This window comes from Ictidomys tridecemlineatus, chromosome 5 (assembly GCF_052094955.1).
Source record: "Ictidomys tridecemlineatus isolate mIctTri1 chromosome 5, mIctTri1.hap1, whole genome shotgun sequence".
NCBI classification, from domain to species: Eukaryota; Metazoa; Chordata; class Mammalia; order Rodentia; family Sciuridae; genus Ictidomys; species Ictidomys tridecemlineatus.
This window is the reverse complement of record NC_135481.1, coordinates 37611318-37639209: the sequence shown is the minus strand read 5'-3', so window position 1 is coordinate 37639209 and position 27892 is coordinate 37611318. Positions and strand designations below refer to the sequence as shown.

At 38.6% G+C, this 27892-nt stretch overlaps 3 protein-coding genes and 1 pseudogene across 13 annotated transcripts in view; 2 read left to right on the top strand and 2 right to left on the bottom strand.

Moving 5' to 3' along the window:
• Positions 1 to 4721, bottom strand: Lrrc57 (leucine rich repeat containing 57). 3 transcript variants are annotated; one of them, XM_078048941.1, is made up of 6 exons: positions 4603 to 4721; positions 4255 to 4360; positions 4022 to 4160; positions 3234 to 3502; positions 1339 to 1524; positions 1 to 948 (listed from the first exon to the last, which is right to left on the bottom strand). In XM_078048941.1, exons 1-6 carry the CDS (start codon positions 4704 to 4706, stop codon positions 907 to 909), a joined length of 846 nt encoding a protein of 281 aa, XP_077905067.1. In that variant the 5' UTR covers positions 4707 to 4721; the 3' UTR covers positions 1 to 906. The 3 variants fall into 3 exon arrangements, with proteins under 3 accessions (XP_077905067.1, XP_013214695.1, XP_013214691.1); XM_013359241.4 differs by having other exon boundaries at positions 4513 to 4650; XM_013359237.4 differs by lacking the exon at positions 4603 to 4721 and adding an exon at positions 4451 to 4598.
• On the top strand, positions 4713 to 18430 carry Haus2 (HAUS augmin like complex subunit 2). 4 transcript variants are annotated; one of them, XM_005316468.5, is made up of 6 exons: positions 4713 to 4869; positions 10063 to 10155; positions 10673 to 10742; positions 13134 to 13266; positions 15266 to 15374; positions 18038 to 18430. In XM_005316468.5, exons 1-6 carry the CDS (start codon positions 4777 to 4779, stop codon positions 18245 to 18247), a joined length of 708 nt encoding a protein of 235 aa, XP_005316525.1. In that variant the 5' UTR covers positions 4713 to 4776; the 3' UTR covers positions 18248 to 18430. The 4 variants fall into 4 exon arrangements, with proteins under 4 accessions (XP_005316525.1, XP_013214134.1, XP_013214139.1 ...); XM_013358680.4 differs by having other exon boundaries at positions 4715 to 4869; positions 9956 to 10155; XM_013358685.4 differs by lacking the exons at positions 10063 to 10155; positions 10673 to 10742 and having other exon boundaries at positions 4721 to 4869.
• On the bottom strand, positions 16122 to 17081 carry LOC101972245 (CDKN2AIP N-terminal-like protein pseudogene; annotated as a pseudogene).
• A 2308-nt stretch (positions 18431 to 20738) lies between the features above and the next one.
• Stard9 (StAR related lipid transfer domain containing 9) overlaps positions 20739 to 27892 on the top strand; it is a 156569-nt gene continuing 149415 nt past the window's right edge. For 3 of the 6 annotated variants that reach the window (XM_013359357.4, XM_021726132.3, XM_040275264.2), the window contains exons 1-3: positions 20739 to 20881; positions 24715 to 24784; positions 27284 to 27400. In XM_013359357.4, coding sequence (XP_013214811.2) covers positions 20835 to 20881; positions 24715 to 24784; positions 27284 to 27400 — 234 coding nt within the window. In that variant the 5' untranslated portion in view covers positions 20739 to 20834. The other 3 variants (XM_078048922.1, XM_078048920.1, XM_078048921.1) reach the window with 2 other exon arrangements.

The window sequence follows — 27892 nt, the reverse complement described above, 5'->3', positions numbered from 1 at the left end:
TCATTAAAAATTCTTTATTTAGTATATTGTCTCAGAGAATAAACTTGATAAACATAACTTGTTTTAAAATATTGTAGCAATGGTTTCTTAAAGGTAATTTGATTAGTAGAGTTATAAATACAAAAAGGGGAAAGATTACAGAAATAAGACATAATTTTTAACAAAGCTTCAGGAAAATCTTGATTATTGAAATCATTTTTAAATCATATAAGTGTTGCATATACATTTTTAGCTCTTCAGAGCCCTCGACCAGTAAGGCACATGCAATAGTAAAGGATTTGCTACTGCAGCCTTGGGGAACCTCTCTTAGTGTTGTGTAGGTGCTTCTCTGACAAAGCACACTTGAACCAAGACAAACAATCATATTTATGTGCATCCTAAATTCTAAGTATAGACAACTAAACTGATGGACTAAAATAAAACAATAAATCCTTAGAGTAACCATAGCAACTCACAAATATGAATTTGATAAAAATATAAAGTGTTAACACCTAGGTGGAATGACAACTGACTTTTATGGAAGTTCACACTTTGAAACTAAACATAATCTCAAGCTGTGGTGTGGAGCTATTCTGTTACCAGGCAGCACCTCCTCACCATATAAATAGCAACTAGCTACTGGTTTCTTAAAGCCAAACTAATGATGGTTTTGAAGATAAGCATTGTCCATTGCCCTATCCATGAGTCAAAATGGAGGACTCTTCCTGTCTCCTGACTCCTTTTTTTTTTTTAGCTTGTTTGAGATAGCCCTGAAAAGGAAAAGAGATCATTGAGCGAAACAATCTCCTGGAGTGTCATCTCCTTACTGCAGATATCCTTGACAACAACAAGAGTCTTAGCTTCAGCCAGATTCCAACAGAGTTTCCATATCATTGTCCTGTAAGGGTCCCATGGTCCTGGAGAACATCATGCAAACTTCTTCTTGGTGGCTGTGAACCTCTCCATGTACTAAAAATCATGAAATAATTATATTATATATATATATGGTATTTTGGCATGAGTAAATATAAGTTTATCTGTTACTTAGGTTTCTACATGCTCCTCCCACCCTGCAATTTTGTATTTTATTGGATTTGGTCCATTTCCTATTAAACCTACCTAATAATTTAAAGCACATGGTTTAAGTTCTAATTTTTTTTGTATTCTAATATGAAACATATCAGAAGATGATTTGCAATAAGCTGTCTATAAAGAAAGCCATTTTGGCACAATATCATTTTGCCAATTCTTAGAACCACCCTCAAAATTGGGAAGAACAAAATATTCATGTGGGTTACCTCAGCATTCTCTGGGTTAGTAACTATAAATGCAGAAGTATGCTACCACACAAATAAATACCTTATCATAGCCTTCTAGTTCTCGAAGTTTCTTTATTTCAAAAAGATTGCCTTCCACAGCAAGCAGACAGATCTGGGAATCACTGAGGATGCTCTGTGGAAGCATGCTGAGCTCAAGACAGTTCTCTTCCAGGCGAAGAACTTTAAGGCGAGGACAGCAAGATATCTTTACTGAGATCTGAGATATCTATTGAATAACAAAACAATAATAGGAAAAAGCACAAGCCCTCTAATGGTTACTTTTTACTACATTACAAAAACAAAAACCTTGATATTTGTCCCAGTTCTTTTACCACCTCCATTTTCTCACTACCTACTCACTACAGAAGCCTCAGTTACAGACCTTCTGTTACTAGTCCTCCACTTTAAAAATAAAATGCTTTTTTGAAGTTACCAGTGGCTTTTTGAGAATTAACACAAATTTAAACAAAAAAGTTACCTGTAATCTGCCAACCTTTTATGTGTAAAAATATACCAACTACTTTATTGCCAAAGCCAAGAATCCATCATTTACTATTGCATTTGACTGTTCCACTTCTTGTAGATAAGTACTTGGTTTTTCTTCCTATCTTTTGAATTATTCCTGATTATTCGTTTCCCTTTTTCCTTATGGACATTTTCAAGCAGCAGTCCCTAATACTTTATATTTCATATTCTCTTTCAACTTTTTCCTATGAAGTTCATTGTGTGTGTGTGTGTGTGTGTGTTTTGCTGGGGATTGAACCCAGGAACTTGTGCATGTGAGGCAGGCACTCTACCAACTGAGCTATGTCACCATCCCAGGAAGTTCATTTTTGAATTACCCTCACTTAATAATCTAAATTTTTTTTCTACATACATATTTACTCATCTCTATTCTACTTTTGTTTCCCACTTTCAGGAAAGCATTTCTTGTTAAATGATTCACCATAATCAACCCAGCATGTCCATTCAATTGTATCACTATTCCTTTAGGCCCTCAAACTCAATACCAAACAATTGTCTTTGACTCATTCACTGTTTAGCTCATCAAATACTCAAATTCATCAAATTTCATAGGGCTGGCACATTCTAGGCAAGTGCTCTACCACTGAGCTACATCTAGCCCAAGTCACCAAATTCTACTGACTACTTGGTATTTCAGGCCATCACCTGGATCATTGAGGAAACAACCTCCTTAGATCTCATCCCATCCTTCATAAATCAGAAACACTAAGGATAAAGGCCCAGAGATATCGTTAAACAAGCTCCCCAGGTTATTCTATATATACTAAAATCAGTGGGTCTAAGGCATCAGCAGAGGTCAATGTGTAGCAAGTCCTCAACTAATACCTATAGTTTAACTGATATTTTCCCCATAATCTCAAGGAAAAGGTGAGATAATCTCCTCAAAGAACTTAATTCATGAGTTGCTTAGCCCCTCACTTTTGCTGAGGCTGGCTTTGAACTCAAGATCCTCCTGCCTCACCCTTCAGAGCCTCTGGGATTACAGGTGTGTGCCACCGAGCCTGGTACCATCCCTCTTTAAAAAAAAAAAAAAATTTTATTTTTTTTGAGATAAGGTCTTGCTAACTTGCCAAAATGGTCACAAACTTATGATCCTCCTGCCTCAGGCTCCTGAGTTGCTGGGATTACAGGCATATGCCACCACATCTGGCTAGTAGTTTGACTTTTGAAATTACCCTTACCCTGTTACCTGCTATGCACTCCCCAAAAAGCCTAGACAGCAAACACACCCAGTGTTAGTCCCCACTAACTCCATGGCACTTTGGGCTTTGAAACTGGTTCGGTTTATAGTATATCTCTCTCATCTAGCCTTTGATAGTCAACTCCATGATCACAGTTTTGTGAACAACAATTTATTAGGAGACCATAAATCCAAACATATGCTAGAAAAAAAACCCTAAAGTTCTAGACCTGGTTCTGGTTGAGATTGAGTTCGATGACCTGCAGCTCCCCCACGATGTCAGGTATACTCCGAATCTGGTTCTTAGAGAGATCTACCACATCTAGGTGCCGTAGGCTACAAAGTTGGGGTGGTAGTGCTCCCAGCTGGTTCCCAGAAAGGCTCAAGGTCTTGAGGGCAGAAAGCTGCCCAAAGGTAGATGGCAGCTCTCTCAGGTTATTGTTGTTTAGGCTTAGAGTGTCTAGTTTTTTCAGATTGCATAATTCATCAGGTAGAATATCTAGCAAAGAAAAAAATTAAAAACCTGAATCTGATAGAACTGAAAAAACACGTTTGATAAAGATTACAAAGACTCTGTATCAGTCTGCTTCACTTCTTGTTAAAACACAGAATTCCCACATGCACCACTTTTAGGTATTAAATTTTACCAACATGGTCTTCAGAAGATGAGTGTGCCATCAATATGCAGGAGCATTCCTGAATACAATGGGCACCTTTTACAAGGGGGATGAGGCACAATTCGACAACAATTTTGTGAGTTTTTGGAACAGCCTCCCTTTCCCATTCCATTTTCCCTTTTAAATGAGCTATTTTGCTTACATCACATCCCAAAGATCAATCATCATATAACCCAAGAAACCTTGCAGTGGAGGTAGAAAGTTTCAAGGACTCTTGTCATTCTGCATCGTGAGCCCTCTGAACAGTTCATAATGACGACAAAAAATAATCTTGTAAGAGAAATCCACCCTTTTTAACTTCTGATCACTAATAAAAACTTCCCAGGAGTAAAAAGCCATACTCAGTTTGTTGTTGTTCAGGGAGAGGCTCTTCAGCAAAGTGAACTTCCCTATCAGCAGAGGCGGTAGGCTCTCTATCTTGTTGTTGGACAAGTCTATGGTCCTAAGGTTGCTTGTCAGTTTCTGCAAATCTGAGGGGAACTGGAGAAAGGGTTCATAGCGTTAAGAAGCCCTCACGGATTAGCTTCTCCGCCCCCGCCGTCCCTCTGCCTGGTTTTATCTCTCCCAATCTCACCTCGGTCAGTCCACGGTCCTTAAGCTGAAAGACACCAGTTTTCTGCGCCGTTTCTACGTGAGCGCGGAGGGCACTATTTCCCATCCTATCACCAAGACTCTGGTCCCTGCGGGAAGGAAGCGCAGCTATCAGCGACCAACCTAGGCACACAGTCACCCCGTTAACCTCCTTTTGGGTCTCGGGCCCCAGCTGTCACCTCCAGCCGATCCCAGGATTCTGGGAGCCAGCCCGAGTGGCAAGGAAGAAAGAAAAACAGACCACCAAGTTCTGCTGCTTTTGCAACTGTGCTAAGGCCAGGCGCTCCTGAGAGCCTCTGGAGAACTAGGGACCCCGGGACTCGCTTCCTACAGCTCAGTAGGAAGAAGTCCCGGCTGGTGGAGACCAGAGACCCACGCTAGCCTGGGATGCGTTCCCAGGGCTTCCGCCCGGGCGGGAACGCCCTGTGATGTCATCGACCCGCGCCGAGCGTTCGTCGCGCTTTCGGCTCACTCCTGGCGCCAAGCGGGGAGGTGTGTTAGAATCATGGCTGCTGCCAACGCTTGGGACCCGGCTTCCGCGCCGAACTCCGCAGGGCTACTGTTGGGCCACTTCGTGGCTTCAGGGTTGGTCACTCAGGTGAGTGGGGCAACAATGGCGTCATCAAAGCAGGGGTGGCCATGGTGGCGACAGAATTTGGCTGTGAGGTGGTTGATGGTACTTATTGCGGGAGTGTTGAGGGTGCTGATTGGGGTGTATACCAGGATAAAGGCTGATTGATAGAGCCTCTTCTAGTTTGCAGCCGTGGCTTTAGTGCTGTGGATTCTTGGTAAACAGGGATCTGAGTAGGTGGTGTTTCGAGTAGACTGTTTGCCGGCAAATTATGTCAAGCCAGATTACGGCGGATATAACAGTGTTGTCCTGTTTATTTTCATCCAGTGATACCGCCTCTAGAGTGTAGTATGCGGTGGGGTTGAGAAATAATGGTAGATAGTTAAAAGTAAACATTCCCAATATGTATATTTACAGGAAGTATTGAAGCAAATTTGGGGCAGGAGAGGTTGAGTACAGAGGAGCCCCAAGGGAAGTTCATTTGGGGTATCTTTTAAGGAAAAAAAAAAAAAAGCATTTGGTGGAAAAGACATAAAGGATTTTGAAACATGAGTGGAGGAAGGGATTAATTTTGAGGAAAGAAGGGAGATTAGCCCAAGGAATGATGATTTTAGGTTGGGCAAGAAGAGCATGTTCACAGCCCCAGGAGAAGGAGCCAGTAGAGGAAGAAATTGAACATGTGAGGGAATAATAGAATACAGGTGACAGGAGAATGAGACAAGTGGGAACAAGTGAATTGAAATTGAGGGAAGGAAACTTTGATATGAAAAGGAATTTCACTAAAAAGAACTTTGAGCCAGGAGCGGTGGCGCACTCCTGTAATCCTTTTGGTTTGGAAGGCTGAAGCTTTGAACCTCGGCAAAAATGAAGTGTTAAGCAACTCAATGACTCTCTGTCTCCAAATAAAATACAAACTAGGGCTGGAGGTGTGGCTCAGTGGTCGAGTGCCCCTGAATTTAATCCCTGATACAAAAGAGGTGGGGGGAGAGAAAAGCTAAAAAGATAAATACATCTGCAGAAAAATAGCAATAAATACAAACATGATGGAAGATATATGGAAAATCTCTCTCTTTTTAAATTCCATACTGGGTCTTGATTAGAGACTTGGGTCTTGAACCCAGGAGCAATCTACCTTTCAGCTACATCACCAGTCCTTTTTCAAAATTTTATTTTGAGTCAGGATCAAGTTTCCCTGACTGGCTTCAAATTGACTACTCTCCTGCCTTAGCTTTCTGAGAAGCTGAGATTGCAGTCTGTGACACCATGCCCAGTTAAAATATACAACTTTTTGTATTTAAAAGATTTGTTAGAGGTTTCTGATACCTTAAGGTGATTTGTTTGGTTGGTTGTTTTTGAAGTGCTGGGAATCAAACACAGGGCCTTTTTGTTGCTAGTAAGCATTCTATAACTGAACTACATCCCCAGGATCTAATTCTTTTAAATTAAGAAACTAAATTCTAAAAGACCAAGAAATTTGTCTGAGGTCATTCAACCAAGAAGGCAGAATTAGATCCCAGAGCTCTCCCTTTTCTGACACATTATATCATTTCTTAAGATAAACTGTGATAAAATATTGTGATACTTCTTGAATAAATTTTTTCCCCCTTCTGTACAGGGATTGAACCCAGGGGTGCTGTACCACTGTGTTTTATCCTCAGCCTTTTAAATTTTTTCTTTTGAGACATAATCACGCTAAGTTGTCTATGCTGGCCTCCAATTTACAATATTTTTCTCTCATCCTCCCGAGTGTCAGGGATTATAGGTGTATGCCACTGCACCCAGCTTCTTGAAAGATTTTAAAACTTATGTTAAGACCCAGTGTTGTGTTTGAGGGTTTTAGGTAGTGTGAGTACACCAGCTGTTGCAGGGACCAACACAGGACTCCACAGTTTTAACCCTTTCTTGCTTCTCTCCATCTTTTCTTCCTACCAAATTTGCCTACTACTCTCACTTGATTTGTCCAGTTCTTCTGTCACAAAATACTTTGGTAAACTCATAAGACATTTGAAACTTAATATCCTTCTAGAAAATGTGGGATAGGAGATATGACTGTCTATACCGAGAGAGTAAGTTGCTATTGAGAGAATTTTTTAAAATATTTTTTTAGTTGGATATGGACACAGTACCTTTATTTTATTCATTATTTTTATGTGGTACTGATTAACTCTTTAATCATTGACTTTAATTCTCATTTACCATATCAACTAGGACTTGTCAGTTTCATTTTGACAGGTACTCTTATCTCTGTCTTTCCTTTCCTTTTAAACAGCTACAGACCTAGCTCACATTCTAATGATCTTACCTGGAATACTATAGCAGCTACCTGTTTAAATATTCAACCTTATGCCCATCTCTCTACTTGTATTTTTGTTTTATATTGATGGCCAACTGTAGGGATTTCCTTTTTCCCTCTCTTTCTGTGTAAAATATACATAACTTTTATTAATTTAACTTTTTTCTTAAATATTTTTATTAGTTCCTTATAGTTATGCATAATAGTGTACATATAACTTTTGACATAATTTTACATGAATGGAATTTAATTTGCTCTGTTTCAGTCTCCAGTCCTTCTTCTTTCTCTCCTCTCTTCCTCCCTTTATTTCCCTTTCTCTACTTGACTGGTCTTCCTTCTATTTATTTTTTTAATTGATGCTTTATACGTATACATAAAGGTAGAATTCACTGTGATATATTTGTATGTGTACAAAGTCAAATTCATTCTTTATTTCCTCCCTTTTACCATCCCTCCTCTCTCTCCTCAATCTCCTTCCTCTATTCCACTGATCTTCCTTTTATTTTCATGAGATCTGATGCTTTTCATGGTTTCCTTTGCTATGCAGAGGCATTTTAATTTGTGCCATCCCACTTATTGATTCTTGGTTATATTTCTTGAGTTTTAGGGTTCTTGTTAAGGAAGTTGGTGCCTGTGCCACTATGTTGGATTTTTGACCTTTTATTTTCTTCTAGTAGTTGCAAAATTTCTGATCTGATTCCTAAGTCTGATCCACTTTCATTTGACTCTTATGCAGGATCTAGTTTCATTCTTCTACATATGGGTATTACTGGGTATTGAACCCAGATCCTCGCACATGCTAAACAAGCCAAGCATTCTACCACTGAGCTACGCCCCCAGCCCTTTGAACCTTTTTTTTTTTTTTTTTTTTGTGTGTGTGTGTGTGTGTGTGTGTGTGTGTGTGTGTGTGTAGTCTGGGGATTGAACCCAGGGGCATACATCTGAAGCCTTTTTTTATTTAAAAAAACTGCCCAGACTGGCCTTGAATTTTTGATCCTCCTGCCTTGATCTCTTGAGTAGCTGGGATTATAGGTAGGTGACACCATGCCTGACTATTTTAACCATCTTAAAATGTATAATCCAGTGGCATTAAGTACTTTCACAATGTTGTGCAATTATTTTCAAAACATTTATTACTCTCGATGGGAAACTATATTCATTGAACAGTTACTTTCCATTCTTTCCTTCCTCTGACCTTTGGCTTTTAGTTTTCTTTTTCATAGTACCCACCATTAAATTTCTAAAATATATATTTCATATAAGACCATGTTACTGCTTCACCAGAAAATGTTCAGTTGTTCCCATTATCTGCATTATGATCATTTGGCATAATCCTCAATGTTTTCTATGATCATAAGGAAACTATGTTTCTAGTTTCATTCTTGCCTTACATGTATATTAATACCAAATGACAGTTGTTGAGCATTTATGTTTCATTCTTTGTATCTAAAATACCTTTTTTTCCACCTCCATCATGAGCCTTTTTTAGGGGGAGGGTGGTACTGGGATTGAACCCAGGGATGCTTCATCACTGAGCTATATCCTCAGTCATTTTTATTTTTTATTTTATTTTTTTATTGTGAGACAGGGTCTTGCTAAGTTGTATTATATTGCTGAGCTGTCCTCAAACTTGGGATCTTCCTGCTTCAGCTTTCTGAGTCACTGGGATTAAAGAGATATGCCATTGAGCCTGGCATTATGACCCTCTTGAAGGCAAACAGCTTGTTTGATTCATCTTTGTATCATCCATTGTGTACCTTAATAAGTGTTTCTTAAATTGATTATCCAATTTTTCCTATAAAGGGCCAAAGAGTATTTGAGGCTTTATAGGCCATATGGTTACAGCTATTCACTAGGCAGTTTTAGTATAAAAATAGCCAGAGGTAATATATATGTGAATGAGAGAATTTGTGTTCCAATAAAATTTTATTTCTAAACCCTTAAATTTACATGTCATATAATTTTCTTGTTTATAGAATATCATTTTTTTCTCTGCTGCCCACCCTCTGCAATTTGAAAATATAAAAACCATTCTTAGTTCAAGAGCTGTAAAAAAAAATAGGCAATGGTATTGCATTTAGTTTCCTAGTCCCTGGCCATTTATAACTTCTAAAATTCTTTCCTCTGTTTCTTCTTCCCCACCATTTTTTTTTTTTCTTTTTGGATATGTAGTCTTATCATGTTGCCCAGGCTAGGTCTCAAACTTGTGATCCTCCTGTTTAAGTCTCTTTAGTAGCTGGAATTATAGGCATGTACCATTGTGCCTTGCCTCTGTGCTAACAGTCTACAAAAGAAGAAAATATAGAAAATTATTGAGGAAGTTGGGGGGTGAAAAAAATAACATCTATACTCTGAGGTAACCTGCACTTAAGAGGACAGTGTAATGGAATTACAGAATGAAAAGATTAAAAAAGAGTAGTCCTTATAGAAAAATCATTATACTGGGACATAAATATTCCTTTATGTAAGAGAATACATGTGAACAGAGATAACATGCATGACGGGTATACAGTTGATGTCATTAGATGAATCATAAATTATTCCATGTGGCAGGGTTTTTGATTTTCAATCCAGAAGGTCAGAGAGACTAGGCTTGGTTCATTTGGATGGGCAGAGGTGAGTTTCCAAAAACCTCAGCTTATCTTCTAATAAGTTATTAGTAATGTAAATCTATTGTATATGGTACCTTAGGAAATAGTACAATACAAAGTGATTGTACTATTTCATTTTTTAAATATTTGTGCAAGAGATTTATAACAATAAAGTTTCTAAAAACAGGAAATATACATTACTACTCTTTTTTCTCTACCTTTTGTTTAGGGACTGGGTTGGACACAATATGAATTTTCAGTCCCATGGGCATGCTCTTCCATGTATACAGAAACTTTTTGTGACATACTACTGTTTTCCTGTTTAATTACCAATAGGAGATGTTAAATATATCTAAGAGAACAGCTCCTTGCTTTGAGAAATTCTCCAGACTACAACAGATCACAAATATTCAAGCTGAAATCTATCAGGTAAATTATTATTTTTCTTTTTTTAATTATTACTTTTCTACTTATTCAGAAAAAAAGAAAAATCCCAGATAGGGTTGTAGTTCAGTGATAATGCAAGTGCTTAGCATGTGTGAGTTCCTAGGTTCAATCCCTAGCACACACCCCCCAACCAAAAAAAAAAAAAAACAAAAAAACCCACAACCTTACAACCTTAATTGATTCAAATAGCAATTCTCTTGCACTTAGAACAAGTATCTAGCACATAGTTGGGTAAAGGTTTATAGCAATAGTAAAAAAAAAGTAGTAGTAGTAACAGTTAAAGTAAATATAACAGCAGGAGGGCAAGAACACCAAAATGAAAAGCTTTAGTAAATTACCTGCACTTTTATATACATACATCATCCTCCCATCTCATTTAAGGAATATACATCTTGTAGCATGTTTCTGAGCTAAAGATTGTTCATTCTTAGCTATTTTTGATTCCTCAACTTCAGGATACTTTCTGAGTAAGCTAATGTTACTTTTATTCCTAATGTAGAAAAGCCTGGAAATTGAACTTCTGAAACTAGAAAAAGATGCAGCAGATGTTGTTCATCCTTTCTATTTGTGTAAGTGGTTTGTTTAAGTGGGTAATCATTGGAATTTAAACTTTTTCTTGGATTATAGTAAATAAACACCAGGCAGCAAAATTGTGATGTGCCAGTTTTTCCAGCCCCACTGCTAACGAAGTCTTCTATTTTTGTGCTTAATTACAAGTCCTGTAGACTTGACTAGTGCAAATAACATTGGAAGGAACTAGGTTGGCTGCTTTATTCGTTTTTTTGTTAGTATAATTTGTTAATGAGGCTGAGAGTAATGTATAAAGAAAAGAGATTTATTTAGTTCATAGTGCAGAGGCTCAAGGGTGGCATTGGCATCTGGTTAGGACCTCATGGTGAATAGCATCACAATGGCAGAGTACTTGGCAAGAGGGAGAGATCACATGGTGAGATAGGAAGCCAGAGAGTGATTCAGAGGTCAGTCTTGCTCTAATACTTCCAAGGGAACCACCAGTAATTACTTAAAGTGACATGATAACTGAAGCACTGAATGAATGGATTGAATATTTGATCAGAAAAATTTTTTTGATATAAAGGACATTATCAGAACACTTGGTAAAGTTTAAATATGGACTGTATTAAATATTGGTAACATTGTATCAATGTTAACTTCTCAAAAAAATCTCTTAATTTATTAATGTACTATAAGTTAGGTGTATATTGTGCATGGGAAACATCTTTTTAAGGGTAAAAGATCATGCAGTCTGCAATTTATTCTCAATTGAGGCCTTTTGAGAACAAAAGATAGAGGTGAGTGTGTGGAGATAGAAAAAGGATAAAAAAGAAAATATAACTAAATATAGTGTCTAGGTGATATGTATATAGGAGTTTACTGAACTTTTTTTTTTATTGGTTGTTCAAAACATTACATTTGACTCAATTAGGTTATGAACTCCCATTTTTACCCCAAATACAAATTGCAGTATCATATCGGTTACACACTCACGTTTTTACATAATGGCATATTAGTGACTGTTGTATTCTGCTACCTTTCCTATCCCCTACTATTCCCCCTCCCCTCCCCTCCCATCTTCCCTCTCTACCTCATCTGCTGTTGTTCAATTCTCTCCCTTGTTTCCCCCCCCCTTTCCCCTCACAACCTCTTATATGTAATTTTGTGTAAAATTGAGGGTCTCCTACCATTTCCATATGCTTTCCCTTCTCTCTCCCTTTCTCTCCCCCCACTAGTCTCTGTTTAGTGTTAATCTTTTCCTCATGTTCTTCCTCCCTATTCTGTTCTTAGTTGCTTTCTTTATATCAAAGAAGACATTTGGCATTTGTTTTTTAAGGATTGGCTAGCTTCGCTTACCATAATCTGTTCTAATGCCATCCATTTCCCTGCAAATTCTATGATTTTGTCATTTTTTAGTGCTGCGTAATACTCCACTGTGTATAGATGCCACATTTTTTTTATTATCCATTCATCTATTGAAGGGCATCTAGGTTGGTTCCACAGTCTAGCTATTGTGAATTGTGCCGCTATGATCATTGATGTGGCAGTATCCCTATAGTACGCTCTTTTAAGATCCTCAGGGAATAGTCCGAGAAGGGTGATAGCTGGGTCAAATGGTGGATCCATTCCCAGCTTTCCTAGGAATCTCCATACTGCTTTCCAAATTGGCCTCACCAATTTGCAGTCCCACCAGCATTAGAGTTTACTGAACTTTTAAAAAAGTTTTCTGTAAGTCTGAATTTTTTCAAATTAAAACTTTATAAAAGGGACAGTTGGCAGCCATTAACTGAATTCTGAGGGGAAAAAATTCCGAGCTAATTAGTAGTAGTTTGCAAGGTGACACCCCCTTACCCCCTGAACTAACATTGAACCCAGGGGCACTTTGCCACTGAGATACGTCCCCAGTCCTTTTTATTTATTTTTTAAAATTTGAGACAGGATTTCACTAAGTTGTGAAGGCTGGCCTTGAACTTGTGATCTTCCTCCCAAGAGTCACTGGAATCAGAGACAAGTACTACCACATCCAGTCTACCTCTTCCTTTTTTTCTTTTTTCTTTCTTTTTTTTTTTTAAGAGAGAGAGAGAGAATTTTAATATTTATTTTTTAGTTTTTTGGCGGACACAACATCTTTGTTTATATGTGGTGCTGAGGATCAAACCTGGGCCGCACGCATGCCAGGCGAACGCACTACCGCTTGAGCCACATCCCCAGCCCCCCTTTTTTTCTTTATTAGAGAATGGGTCTCTCTATGTTGCCCAGGCTTGTCTTCAACTCTTGATCTCAAGTGAGCCTCCTGTTCCAGCTTCCTGAGTTCTGAGATTATAGGTATGCAACACTGCACCTAGCCTCAGATTAATTTTTGGTATTAGCAAAAGTAGAAGTCGTTGTGATTTCAAAAAACTTACTTGTCCTATTGCTAACTGTAAATAACTTTCTGATTTTTGTAGCTCAAAAGTGTCATGATCTACAAAGTATGAATAATCACCTGGAAGCTGTGCTGAAAGAAAAGAGGTCCCTCAGGCAAAGACTGTTGAAACCCATGTGCCAGGAAAACTTACCTTTGGAGGCTTTTTATCACAGGTTAGACTGAGAAGAAGAAATGAATACTTGTACATGTTTTCTGAGGGTGAACCTTAAAGCATAATTCACTAAACAATGTGTTATTGATGTGTTGGTTAACATTATTAATATTGATACATTAAACCAGAAAGAAAAATCTTTGCTTTAAAAGAAGTATCACTATGGTGAAAAGAAAGAACTTCCATTTGCCCATTGTGTTTTGGGAATTATAAATTATGATTTTAGTGAAAAAGTAGATCCTTAACACTTGGCAAGGTGGGTAAAAATTGGTTTTATTACATATAGACTATTTTCTGTGAAATAAATGTATTGTTGAATTAATGTTACCTATACATAAAAATTCTGTACATAACATGGACAGAAGAAAAAAATGTCAATTAATAAAGGAAAAACGGGGCTGGGGCCGTAGCTCAGTGGCAGAGCACTTGCCTTGCATGTGCGAGGCACTGGATTTGATCCTCAGCACCACATAAAAATAAACAAATAAAATAAAGGCATGCTGTCCATCTACAACTACAAAAAAAGAAAAGAAAGAAAGGAAAAACAAGTTGGGTGCCATGGAGCACGCCTGTCATCAAGGCATGAGGATCATGAGTTCAAAGCCAGCCTCAGCAAAGGCGAGGGGCTAAGCAACTCAGTGAGACCCTGGTTCTAAATAAAATACAAAATTGGCTGCAGATGTGACTCAGTACTTGAGTGACCCTGAGTTCAATCCCTGGTACCTTAAAAAAGAAAGGAAAGGGAAAACTGGGTCTTAGGTTATGGCTCAGGGGTAGAGCACTTGCTTAGCACATGTGAGACACTGTGTTTGATCCCCAACACCACATAAAAAAATAAAAGTTATCCATCTACAACTAGAAATATTTAAAAAAAAAGAAAAAACCAGATTCTGGTCTCATCTCAACTGAGCAAAATGATAACAGTTTTGCTTCAGTTTTCCAGTCTGCAGAATAGGGATTATTTCTGTTGCTGTCTTTCTCATAGAAATACTATAAGTATAAACTTGAAGATCTAGGTTATGATTAAAATAATAATACAATAGTAAAGCAAGCATCTGGGAATCTGATTTCTTTCTCTATCATTGCCTCACTAGCTGACCCTGAGCAAATCATTATCTCCTCTCTACCCCTCTACCTCTCCCTTTAAGATGGGATCTTGTCATGTTGCCCATGCCGGCCTTCAACTTGCTATCCTCTTGCCTCAACTTCCTAAGTAGCTGGGATTATCTTTTTTTTTTTTGTACTTAGGATTGAACCCAGGGGTGCTCAGCCACTGAGCCACATCCCCAGTCTTTTTATATCTTTTATGTAGATACAGGGTCTCTCTGAGTTGATAAGTGCCTTGCTAAGTTGCTGAGGCTGGCTTTGAACTCAAGATCCTCCTGCCTCAGCCTTCTGAGCTGCTGGGATTATAGGCATGCACCACTGCACCTTGAAGATTATCTTCTCTTAAGTGGCAGAATTTTTTTATTTTTAGTAAAATAACAGACATACAAAACCCCATTCTTGTATTCAGTATCTAGCCATTAATGTGTATGTTATACTACATTAAAGAAGAGCTAATGATTTTAGGCATTTAATGATTTTAAGCATTTATTACCTTAATGTGAAGACTACTTCAATGTAATATAGTTTTCCTTATTGTCTTCTCTTCACTGAAAATGAGTAGATTGAAATGGAATGAGATTTTATCTAGGGAAATTCCTTCTGTGTGAACATTACTATCATTATCTACCATTAGGTTGGGTTCCAGATATGATGATATTAATGTCATATTTTTCTGTTTTTCTATTTGGATAACAAGTTATATGTTTCTTCAAGTGAAAGAGACGGACCTTTCTTTATCACTGATACTTCTAGGAATTCAGAAAGTTTGTTATTGACACATTAAGTTGATTGTAATTCTTTATTTTAAACTAAAGTCCTAATTAAAGGAAAAGAAGGGAGACACAAAATCATTAAATTTTAAAAATAGTTGGATTTTTTTCTCACTCCTTCAGATATATGGTACATTTGCTAGAGTTGGCTGTGTGTTTCATTGAGAGATTGGAAACCCATCTTGAAACAATTAGAAATATCCCTCATTTAGATGCAAATCTAAAGAAAATGGTGAGTATTAATATAGCTTTCTTTAGTTCTTTTATACTTGAATATCAAATGTGTGATCTCCTTGTTTAACTCCCCCGGCCCCCGGACCCCATGGTACTATGGATTGAACCCAGACTTGTGCATGCTAGGTAAGTACTCTACCACTGAACTACATCCCCAACCTATCCTCCCTCCCTTCTTTTCTTTCTTTCTTTATTTTGAGGGGTGTCAGGGATTAAAATCAGTAGCACTCGACCACTGAGCTACATTCCCTGCCCATTTTGTATTTTATTTAGAGATAGTATCTCACTGAGTTACTTAGCACCTTGCTTTTGCTGGTTGATTGCCCCTGGGTTCAATCCCTGGTACCAAAAATATAAATAAATCCAAACTATAAAACTCATGACCTGCCACTATTACATCACCACCTTTAAAAAAGGACATTTTAAACAAAGGCTTGTATGTTCATGAAATCATCTTAGAGTGCATGTATTGTAAATACATAAATTTCCATGCGTATTTTTACATGGTAGCTACTAGAAGGAATGATGACTTCTAAAAACCAATCTAGACAGATACCTTTTTATTCCAGCTGCTTCTCCCAGGAGTCTTTTTTTTTAAAGAGAAAGAAAATTTCAATATTTATTTTTCAGTTTTCAGTGGACACAACATCTTTGTTTGTATGTGGTGCTGAGGATCGAACCCGGGCCGCACGCATGCCAGACGAGCGTGCTACCACTTGAGCCACATCCCTAGCCCTCCCAGGAGTCTTAAGAGCTGCTGTGCACTGTCACATTCATTACAGCCTCCTTCCTAAGCCTGTGACCCATGACTTAAATGTGATACATCTTCTGCTTTAGCCTTGCTTTTTCATTGATTCACTTCCAGGAGTGAATGGTGGCAGGTCTTCCACATCAGTGCTACCAGCCATTTCCATAACCTTGGCTAGAAGGTCTTTATTATTTATTAACTGCAACTCAGGAAAAGATGGTTGACCCAGACCATGGAGAGGGACAACAGCTAGCCTAGGCAGCCACCAGTGTTAGGTGGGTCATGGTAATTCGGCTGGTAGTGCAGGATGAATTCCATGTAGGCCTTCCATTTCTTCTTGTTCTCTGAGCAGGAGCAGAACTTGGTGAAGTTGGCTACCTGCTGCACCCTGGAAACCAGCTTCTCCACCATGGTGGCCACCTCACCACCCACAATGGCTTACACTGCCCTAAACTAATTATTTTTAAAGTCAAAAAGCTTGGCATCATTTTTCTTTAGAAGCTATTCCAACATTTAATTGAGTATATATTATCTTCATCATGCAAGGGCTATGCTACATGCATGTATCAAGAAAAATAGGTTAGACTGATCTCTGCTCTCAAATTCTCAGTTTGGTGAGACAGCTAGTAAGATTCACACTGTTTTATAGGAGTATGTTTGCATAAGTTCAGCATAACATTATAAAGAGATACTGTCTATTGTACACAGAAAAAGGAGTGATTACTTCCAGGGTAGGGGAATTGAGAGCAGAATAGGATATAGGAAGACTTTAAAAAGTTTTATATAGGAATTAGTAGAGAGCTGAATCTTAAAGAATCTATGAAATTTAGACACTCCTCAGGAAGAACAGTTGGACCAAAGCAACAATGTCTCACATGAAAGAGAGCACAAGTAGTTGGGGGGAGAAAATGACACTTTACTTTGACTGATGCCTAAGGTATCAGGGCTGATAACCATTGAATGAATTGTTTTGTTTTTTTAGTGAAGGATACAGAAGAGTCACTTGGTTAGAGAACGGTACCTTAATCACATTCACATAGAAAATATTGAATAGGGTAGACAGCCTTGCTACTCACATTATGGACAGCATCATAATTTTCCAGAATTACAGGTTTGGAGGTTAGATCAGTGGTAGAGTATTTGCCTAGCATGTATGAAGCCTAGGTTCTATCTCTAGCATGAAAGAAAGAAAGAGAAAGGGAAGCGGAGATAGTCATTCACCCTACACTTTCAGAGTCAGAATCTGCATTTTAATAAGTTCCTCAGGGGATTCCTGTGTATATTAAGATCTGATCTGCTCTGAATTAGAGGAAAAGTCAAGAGAAACTTGGAGACTAAATATAGTATTTTTATAAAGGATTTAAAGCACAGGAATACAAAGGATTGTATAGAGTTTTTGTTTTGTTTTAGTTTTTTTTGTGGTCACATTTCTAGATCTTTGCTACATTTGCAAAGGGACACATCCAAGGTAATGAAGTTGTAAACCTATCTGATTTGAGTAGGGTCAAGTATGGATTAAAGAAGTTAATGAGGGTGGCTTTTTTTGGCACATGTAGTAAATGTTCAGTCATTGTTGAACTGCAGTTAAATTGAGTTTGAGAAATTGTAAATCCAGATGAAGATTGCCAATGGCCTTAAACATGGGTCTGCATTTTAGCAAGGAGGTTAGATTTTAACTATTTAGAGATTGAGGATCATTGTTGTTGAGTTGATTATTGAGGACAAAGAAGAGGTGAACTCCCAAAGAGAAGGTGGGTATTATAAGATGAGGAGAGCATAGTTTTAAGGAGCTTTTGCAGTAAGGGGCTAGAAAAAGGTCAGATGTTAACTTTTGGTGTAACTGTTTGTGATCTAATGATAATGAAATAATGACAGACATAATTTCTATTTTCCCTTTCGTTTAAATATTACAGAGCAAGGCTTTAACCAAGATGGATGTTTTGGTGACTGAGACAGAAGAACTGGCAGAGAATATACTTAAGTGGCGAGAACAACAAAAGGAGATTTCTTCTTGTATCCCCAAAATATTAGCTGAAGAAAGTTACCTTCAAAAATATGATATTATAATTTCTCCTTTACCTTTTACTTCTAAAGGTCATGCCCAAACAACTAATATCAAGTGATCATCAATTTTATTTTCCCTAATTATGTATAGTCATATACAGTCCATTTCTAGTTGATTGTGACTTGAGTATTTTAAGGCTTTGCTGCTAGCACTACTGAAACTGCCCGCAGTATATTGGAGTACCAAAATTTCAAGTTCATTAGGACCTGACTTCTTTCTGATTAAAAGACTCAAAAACCAAGTTTTATTTGGAAACTTATTCAAACAAGAGACTGTTTTAAAAAGACAGATTTAGGGGCTGGGGTTGTGGCTCAGCTCTACCGCTGAGCCTGTGTTTGATCCTCAGCACCACATAAAAATAAATAAATAAGATAAAGGTATTGTTTTCAACTACTAAAAAATAAATATTATTACAAAAGAGAGATTTACAAGATAAACTTAAATGGAATATTTGATGGCATTAAGGAACTGATGTACTTGGGTATGATAATGGTATTGTGGTTATATTGAAGGTACATATTTATGAGTAAAATAATGTTTTAAAATACAGACTACTGTTGAAATCAAGTTCTCCAGTCTGAAAATAGAAATATTAATGTGTCAGTTCTTTTTATTGCAAAGCACAGTGAGTAGAAAAGCCATCTAGGATACCAGGGTTCCAAGTGAGCTTGAATTATAAACCAGTTATCCCAGTACCTTATTCTAGATAGATGAGAAAAGGGGGGCTTACCTGACTCGTTTTCTACTACTAGAGTACTAAAATAGCCACCTAACTGGTCTCTCTGGGCTTCTACCCTTACTTCTCAGGCTAGTCTCAAAACAGCAGTCAGAGTAATTCTTTAAATATATAAACCAAATCGTTTTGCTCTTTTCCTCAAAACTTTCTTATGGTTTCCCAGCTCATTAAGAAAAAAAATCCAGACTACCATGCCTTCATGATACTTCCATGATTTTCCTCCTCTCACTCTATTCTATCTGCCCTGGCTTACTTCCTATTGGTTTTAACGTTTTAGTCTGTCTCTAAGCTCAGGCCTGTGTCTGCCCTTCTTCCAGACTATAGCCCAACTCTTCTTTATATACTTCATATTTTTCTTAGGTGTCACTGAAGTCTTTCCGGGTCATATTATCTGAAGTTTCATGGCCCTTTTCTACTCCCTGTCCTGATTTATTTTTTATTATTAGCTAATCTGATATACATTTTAGTTAAATTGCTTATCATCAGTCTCTCTATCCCAGCTCCAATGAGCCTAGAAGTTTTGCCTATTTTCTTCACTTCTTTGTCCCAAGCCTACTCTGATAGGAGCTTACTTAGGATATATTTGTTAAACAATTGAGTATCTGCATGACTTCCTTTCTTGTTTTCTTCAGATTTATTCAAATGTCCTCTTGTCAGTGAAGGCTTTCTGGGAGATGCTGTGCAAAACAGCACTTTTCACCCTTCATATACACGAAGGCTATTTACTATGTTTTCTTTTTCTTGTTTATTTTTGCATACTGGAGATTGAACCCGGTGGGGGCGCTATACCACGGAGATACGTGCGCAGCCCCCCCAATCCTGCCTTTTTAAAAATTAAAAAAAAAAAAATTTTTTTTTTTCCTAAGTTGATGTACAAGGCTGGCCTGTTGATCCTCTTGTGTCATCCCTCAGAGTGCCTGGGATTACTGGCATGGGTCATCGTGCCTGGTTTCCCTCCCCGCCCGCCTTTTTTTTTTTTTTTTCACTGCACTAAGCAGAACCATTTATATATATATATATATTTTTTTTTTTAAAGAGAATTTTTTAATATTTTTTAGTTATTGGCGTACACAACATCTTTGTTGGTATGTGGTGCTGAGGATCGAACCCAGCCGCACGCATGCCAGGCGAGGGCGCTTGAGCCACATCCCCACCCCCCCATTTATATTTTTATGTTATATTTTAGGTGTTTGTCCCCTTTTTCTTCCCTGCAGATTGTAATTTCCAAGAATACAGGTACATTGTTTTGTTCGTCACTGTGGGCTTTAAATCAGTGCTCGACACTTTGTAGCTATGCAGTAGTATTTCTTGAGTAAATTAGTAAACTAATTCTGATAAGACGGCATTTCCTCTACTACTACAAACACTGCCACGGTGGCCTTGAGGTTCTGGTACAATGGAGCTCCTCAGCACTCAAATTCCTCTTCATACTCCGAATACTCTGCTGGAAAGCAGTTTCTGCCCGTTTCTTTTTTGCCGCAGCATTGACATATCAGGCCAGCACAACGAATAAAAATGCTTGGATAATTATAAACGTTTGAACATTAATCAAAATTTAATGGATTTACTTGAGTGTAGCACGATCTCCAAGTCCGAGAACAAAGCCTCCGCGCCGCACGGTCAGGCCTGAACTTTGCGGACACCTCCAGCCGGCTTCCGCGGCGCGGGGGAGGAGGGAGGGGGTAGACGAGGAGGGGCGGGGCCGAGCGTGCCTACCTGGCTCCGGATTGGCTAAGGCTCAGGGGCACCGCCTCTCTTGGGCAGTGGCGCGGATTTGGGCGTGGGTGTCCCGAGAGGCGCGTGGGGCGGGCGGGGTCGGCTGGGGGTGGGGCTGGGCTTGGCCCTGGCTAGGCAGGGCTAGGGATGCCTAGACTGGACTGACCGCCGGGGATTGAGTTGTAACCGAAGGATGGCGAATGTGCAGGTGGCCGTGAGGGTCCGGCCTCTCAACAAGCGGTGAGTCTGGGCAGGAGGGGGTGCCTGAGGCGTCAAGAGAACTCAGAGGAGCGCAAGGGCCCCACTTTTCTGGCGCGGGGAAATAAAACACAAAGTGACCCAGGGACCCAGGGTCCGGAAGCCGTAAAGGCTTGGCGAAACAGGCCTGGAGTCGAAATTTCTTGTTGTGACCTGGAGGATAGCAGTTCCCCGGCGGCCTCAGGAGAGCGGCGCGTTGTGTGCGCAGTGTCCTGGCGTCCTGCCAGCTTGGAGTTTCTAGGGACCATGACTCAAGTCTTGATGCACGGGATTGGGCCTTTCTCATTCTACAGGTTGTGAAGGATTTGGAGAGTTGGGCAGTCTGTCACTATTCTTGATGTAACCCTAGAGGACTGAGACAAAAGGGGGTACATGGTTTTCCTCTGCGAGGACTTGAGAGGAAAATTGAGGCCCAGAGAGATGGTGGTTTTAGTTTGCGCTCAACAGCTGACCTGATCAAAGACAGAACTGAAGTAAAGGAAGTTACTCTAATCTCTTTCTTCCACATCCCTAGCTCCTCAGGGATGAATCTGATCTTGCAACTTTAAGCCCTTGAGGCTTCCTGAATCCATCCACATATTTTCTTCTTTTTTCCACTATTTTTTTTTTTACTCATATATTTGGAGAGTAAGGTAAGACTTTGAAGAAGAGTTGGTGTTCGAACTGCTTTTTTTTATTGTGTTTTATCTATTTATTTTAATTAGTTGTAGGTGAACACAATACCTTTATTTTATTTTTATGTGGTACTGAGAATCGAACCCAGTGCCTCACATGTGCTAGGCAAGCGCTCTACCACTGAGTCACAATCCCAGCCCCTCAAACTGTTTTTTAAAGATCTTTTAGTTTGCTGACAGGTAGAGAAAGTGCAGAGGGCCCCCTGAAGGAGTAAGAACACCAAAAGAAAAATATTTAGGCTATTGGAAACAGATTAGTTTTGGTTGAGAGAGGGTTGGTGTGGAGGGAGGTAAGTGATAGGCAATAAAATTGGCAGAGAGTGGTTGGGAACCAGAGGCACATATTGGAATTATTTGAGAAATTTAAAATTTTCAAGGATATAAGATGACTTGATAATTGCATAGAAAAGTCAAAAAAGGCATTGTCTTAGGCTGGGCATATAGCTTAATGGTAGAGTGGTTGGCTAGCATGTACAAGGTACTGGATTCAATCTCCAGCCCTGCAAAACAAAAAGAAAGACATTGTCTCCCAAAACAAAATTTGGTGCAATTGGTTAATTACATTGGTTTCATATAAAGGTAATTGACTTTGAAGTCTTGTAATTGACAGAATAATTATAAGAGCAATGAGAAGCAGGAAAGAGAGAGAAAAGAGAATAGGAAGAAGGCAAAAGAGGTACTATGAAGAAAGAAACGCAGCAGGTACCTAAACTGCTGTGTTTTGATTGGTAAATGGCTTATGACATCTGCCTTCTGCATAACTGGATGTGATTTAAAATTAGGAATTCATAGGTGTAGCTGCTGTCCTGGAGATAGCCTCTGGTAAAAATCCTCTTTTTTCAAAACTGTTCTTTTAGGATTCTCAGGGTAACAACATTGACCACTCTTAGTAGTAACTTCTTAGTTCTTTAGGAATTAGGAATTTTAAATACCATGGATTAGATTAAGAAAATGATGTTGAAATTGGGTTGCTATTATTTACAGCCATGATAGAGAATAACTTTATCTCATCCAACAAAAGTGGAAAGAAGAGGACAAAAACTTACTTACTTTTAGCTCAAGTGAAGTGCTTTGAGAGTAAGTGGTAGAATGCCAAGACTGTTGACCTTGAGGTGTTCGTAGATTGTAGCAGGCTGGAGTTTCAGGACCACAGATTCAGGCACAGATATAGAAAAATCCAATTCAATCCCAACTAAGAATCTAAATGACTCTCCTCTTCCCACAGAATCCTACAGAGATCATAGATGTGCCCCAAGGTGTTAACTTCCACTGTCTTCATCAAGGCTGTTCTCCATGTGGGGAATATGCTGATTGTATGGTTTGTTTCACCCTTCAAATAAGTCATTGGCACAGATTCAGTTAACAAAGTCATTGGATCTTATGTTGTACTTGGGAAGAAATTCTGGAGATCATCTGACCCAAGTTTACATTTTTTGTTTTTCTAGATAAGGAAATAATCTTGTTTAAGGTCTAAAAGCAAACAGCGAAGATTTGATTCACTAAATGCTGCTTCCTGAGATTACAGGGAAGTTATACCTCTTTCTCAAGTGCTCTTTAGCAGGACCAGATAACGAACCCTAAATAAAATAACATAGGAAATGATTTTGATGTCATCCCCTTTACCACACAGTTGTTTCCCATAATCAGAAATTCTCTTTGTCATTGTGAGTTACTTTCATTTTTCAATCTAAAACCATTCAGTATTGAATGGTTCTGCCAATTCTGTAGACTCCGCAGCAGTCCATCCTGACCTATGAAAAATTACTTCTCATACAGTGAATAGCTTTTCTGTTTTTTTTCTTTTAAACTATAAAATAGGGAGAACTATTTCATATTTTTTATGAAAATTAAAAGAATACATTAAAAAATGTTTAGAACCTGGCTCATTTTAAGTGTCTAATAAAGCGTTAGCTCTATGAGTTTTAGTGACTATTTTTATTCATCTGTAACCTGTACTTAGCTGTTTTTTTTTTTTTAAGTTTTTCAAAGGAATAAATATCAAGTGACAACAATTTTGTTCTGTTCCTTTTTAGGGCAGTAGTTACCAAATTATAGTGTATGTAAAAGCCACCTGGCAATCTTGTTATAATGTAATTTGTTATTCCTGCCCCCCAATCACAAATTTGAATTAACTCCACCTTCTCTTAATCCCCCATAATTTTTTTTTTAAAGAGAGAGTGAGAGAGGAGGGAGAGAGAGAGAGAGAGAGAGAGAGAGAGAGAGAGAGAGAGAGAATGAATTTTTAATATTTATTTTTTAGTTCTCGGCGGACACAACATCTTTGTTGGTATGTGGTGCTGAGGATCGAACCCGGGCCGCACGCATGCCAGGCAAGCGCGCTACCGCTTGAGCCACATCCCCAGCCCCCCCCCCCCCATAATTTGATGTAGGCAGCCTATGGCTTATTCCTGTTCACAACCTTTAACCATAAGGAATGAACAAGAGTTAGTGTTAGCAGTGTTACCACGTAACTGCAACATAGAAAGATTTTTAAGGATTTTGGCTCTCATTCTGCTGTAAGAAGATTTAAGGAAAGGATTTGGGAAAAATGTCTCAGTATCTCACCAGAGAAGACTCCAAGACCTTTTTCATACCCCTGCTCAAATCCCAGAGAAGATAAAAGATTATACCATGTTATGTGCTGGGCTAAGAATACTTTCTAAGATTTCCAAGCCTGATTTCCAAGCTATAGTTAAAAGCTCAGGCTTTGTGTTCAGACAAATTTGGATTTAAATCCTAGTTCTACCCTTGCTGGTTGTGTGACCTTGGACAAGTAATGTAATTTTCTCTGTTTTAGTGTTTCATCTGTAAAGGTGAAAATATGTTAAGAAGTTTTATCAGAAGAATATGAGGATAAATAAATGAAGTACAATAAATCGTGCACCTAATATAGTACCTTGCACATATAGGTATGTGCAATAAGTTGTGACTATTAGCTGTTCCAGAATTAAACTGTAATGATCTAGAGAAGCATGCTGTGATGCTTGATACGATGCTTATAGCTTTTTTATGGAGACAGATACTTGACTTAAGGCTATAGCAATAGGGAAACATTTTGTCCCCCTAGTGCTGATCTGAGCTTCTCTATTATTTTTTTTAAAGTAATGTTTATTCTCATATGGTTTTGGTTCTTGTTTTCAGGGAGACCAAAGAAGGGGGAAGAATCATTGTGGAAGTTGATGACAAAGTGGCAAAGATCAGGAATTTAAAGGTAAACCTGACATTATTTTCCATTTTCTTTCCACTGAGGTCTTAAAATTATTACAGGGGCTTCTGGGGTGAAAATGTATACGTGAATGTATGTAGAAGGGGGAGAGAGGATCATATAAGGAAAATTGTAAGAAAAAAGCCAAGGGATGTGGGCTACTACAGCCTAAGTTCTATCACATAGCTAATAGAGGTGGGCATGGTGGTGCATGCTTGTAAACCTAGCTACTCAGGAGGCTGAAACAGGAGAAGTGCAAGTTCTAGGCTAGCCTGGGCAACTTAGGAAGACTCAGTCTCAAAACTTAAAAAATAAATAAAAAGCACTGGGATGTAGCTACATGGTGGAGCACTTGCCTGGCATGTGTAAGGCCCTGCTTTCAATCCCAAGTACTGGCAGGAAAAAAAAATGTGTGTGTATGTGTGTGTATGTATGTGTATGCATATGTATATATGTATACATTTGATGCAGCTATTTTGGGAACTGGTAACTGCTTTGAAAATAAACACTGAGGATGTTATGGAGGCTGTGACTACCTTAAATCATGCCAGGGCAATCTGTATGTCTATTTAACTCATCTGACCATCAGAGTTGTTTTTGGCGGGTGGGGTGGGGTGGTGGGTACTAGGGATTGAACTCAGGGGCACTCTACCACTGAGTCATATCCCCAGCCCTATTTTGTATTTTATTTATTTAAAGACAGGGTCTCAGTGAGTTGCTTAGCGCCTCGTTTTTTGCTGAGGCTGGCTTTGAACTCATGATCCTCCTGCTCCGCCTCCCAAGCCTCTGGGATTACAAGTGTGCACCACCATACCTGTCAGACTTTGTCCCAAGCCTCTCAACTGATATCATTTTATCAAGAGACATTATTAGGGATTTTAGAACGTACCTGATAATGCAAGATTTACTTTTGCCATACTGAGACCCAAGTAATAGCCTTCAGATCCCAGAAGGGAATCATTCACAACCCTGAGTCTTGTTACAGGTTTTCTTTCACAGATCTGACTAAACTTTGAGTCACAATTGGTCAGATATGGAAAATTTCCTTCCCCTGCCTTACTCATTCCTAGAGTTAATTTCCTCCATCCTTTCCACTATTTATCAGACTAGCAGGTAATGGAAGTGTTCTTCCCTTTGTGAACTTTGAGGAGTGGAGAGAGACAGTGCATTATGGTAGTACTCAACCATGTGAGTACTACCATAATCAGCTTGCAAGTGGAAGCCAGCACTCCTAAGAGCTGAGGACATTGAGTGGCAATTGTGAGGATTATCTGGACCCCAGGCTTTAGAACCATGCCCACTTTGGTCATTTCTGTGATGTGATCTGTTTTCTTTTTCAATAACTCCCCACTGAAAGAGAATGGGACTGTCAGACTTTCAAAATGAGCTCCCTGGAAACAAAGATCCTTTTATTTTATTCTTTGCTATCTCTTATTTATATCTCTATTGCCTAATCACTTCAGCTGTTTTGTTCTAAGATCTCATATTTTTGGTTCTTAAGAATAAATCCCATCCAAGATCAAACTTTAATCTGCCCTCTAAATACTTCCCTGGCTGCTTATTTCCCTAAGGTCAGTTGTCCACTAACAATGTCTTACTCATTCTGATAACCTCATTCTTCTGCAGTTTTTTTTTTTTTTTTTAAAGTACTGGCGATCCCCAGCAGTTTTTATTTTTATTTTGAGACAGGTCTCACTACGTTGTCCAGGCTGGCCTTAAACTTGCAATTCTTCACCTCAGTCTCCCAAATTTCTGGGATTACAGGCATGAAACACTGCATTCAGGGATGCTTCTATGGTTTTTGATGGCTAGGTTCTTTCCCTGTTCAGAGTCTGAATTTTAAATATTAACACAAGGTACTTCTGTGAGTAATGCATTCTCCACAGTACTCAGAATTCAGTGCAGTTCCAACTTTGGGTCTTCCTTGGGCAGCTGGATTGTTCCTATCTCTTCTGTCCAACATGGTTTCTAATTTACTGGGGGTGAGTACCCAGGAACTTCAGTGAAAGTTCCAGCTTGGTGCAGTCTGCCAGGTCTAGAGGCAGAACTACTTACTATTTATGTGCTCTCAGTCTACTGTACAGAAGATACATAGATAGTGATGAAGATGCCTGGAGAGGGAGAGACTTTCTCTCTCAAGCTGTCCTGTATCTCCTATGGTTGTTACTAATTAAAACAGATACATGATAGAATGATACATTGATTTAGTTCTGTGGGACTTTATTTGTACCTATTAAAGTGAAGATAAAAGTTACCTTTTTTTTTTTTTTTTTTTTTTGTGGTGCTGGAGGTTTGAACCCAGGGCCTTGTGCATGCAAGGCAAGCACTCTACCAACTGAGCTATATCCCTCAGCCCTGTTACATTTTTTTCTTTTGACACTAGGTTTCATAAATATTCTGCGACCAGTCCAGGTCTCTCTAGTTATAGTATGGAGTGATCAAGTGCCACTGGCCTGTGTCTGATATTATAGTAAAGAAGACATTGGATTCTATGTTTGATTTTAGGTGGATGATCGACCAGATTGCTTTGGAGACTCCCGGGAGAAGGTTGTAGCATTCAGCTTTGATTATTGCTACTGGTCAGTTAACCCAGAAGACCCTCAGTATGCATCTCAGGATGTGGTAATGTCATTTGTCACTTTCCTTTCTTTAGTCCTTCTCTTTTAAAATGTTTATTATAAAGATATTTGTCATAGTCCTTATGGCATAATTGCGCCAATTGTAAGTATTGTAATGGTACTTTAAATTTTAATACAAACTGATGAATTTTCAAAAGGAAAAAGCTCCAGTATATCAAAAGACCATTGATGGCCTTGAATTGTGGCTCAGTGATAGACTGCTTGCCTAGCATAGATGCTCTGGATGTGATCCCCAGCACTGCTTAAAGCAAACATACTAAAACCATTAAGTTTGTCAAGTAATCATTTCTATGGTAGTGTTAATAAAAGAAACTTATTTCAAATGCAGAAATCTCATTGTATGTCTTTTCAGTTCTTCATAACTGGATGTAGTAAATTAGCATAGAATATGGGACCTGGCTAATTTTCACTTTGGTCAGAAACTAATGGTGTTTTGGGCTGAGAAATGGTGGTAAGAGGCATCAGGTCCAGAAGG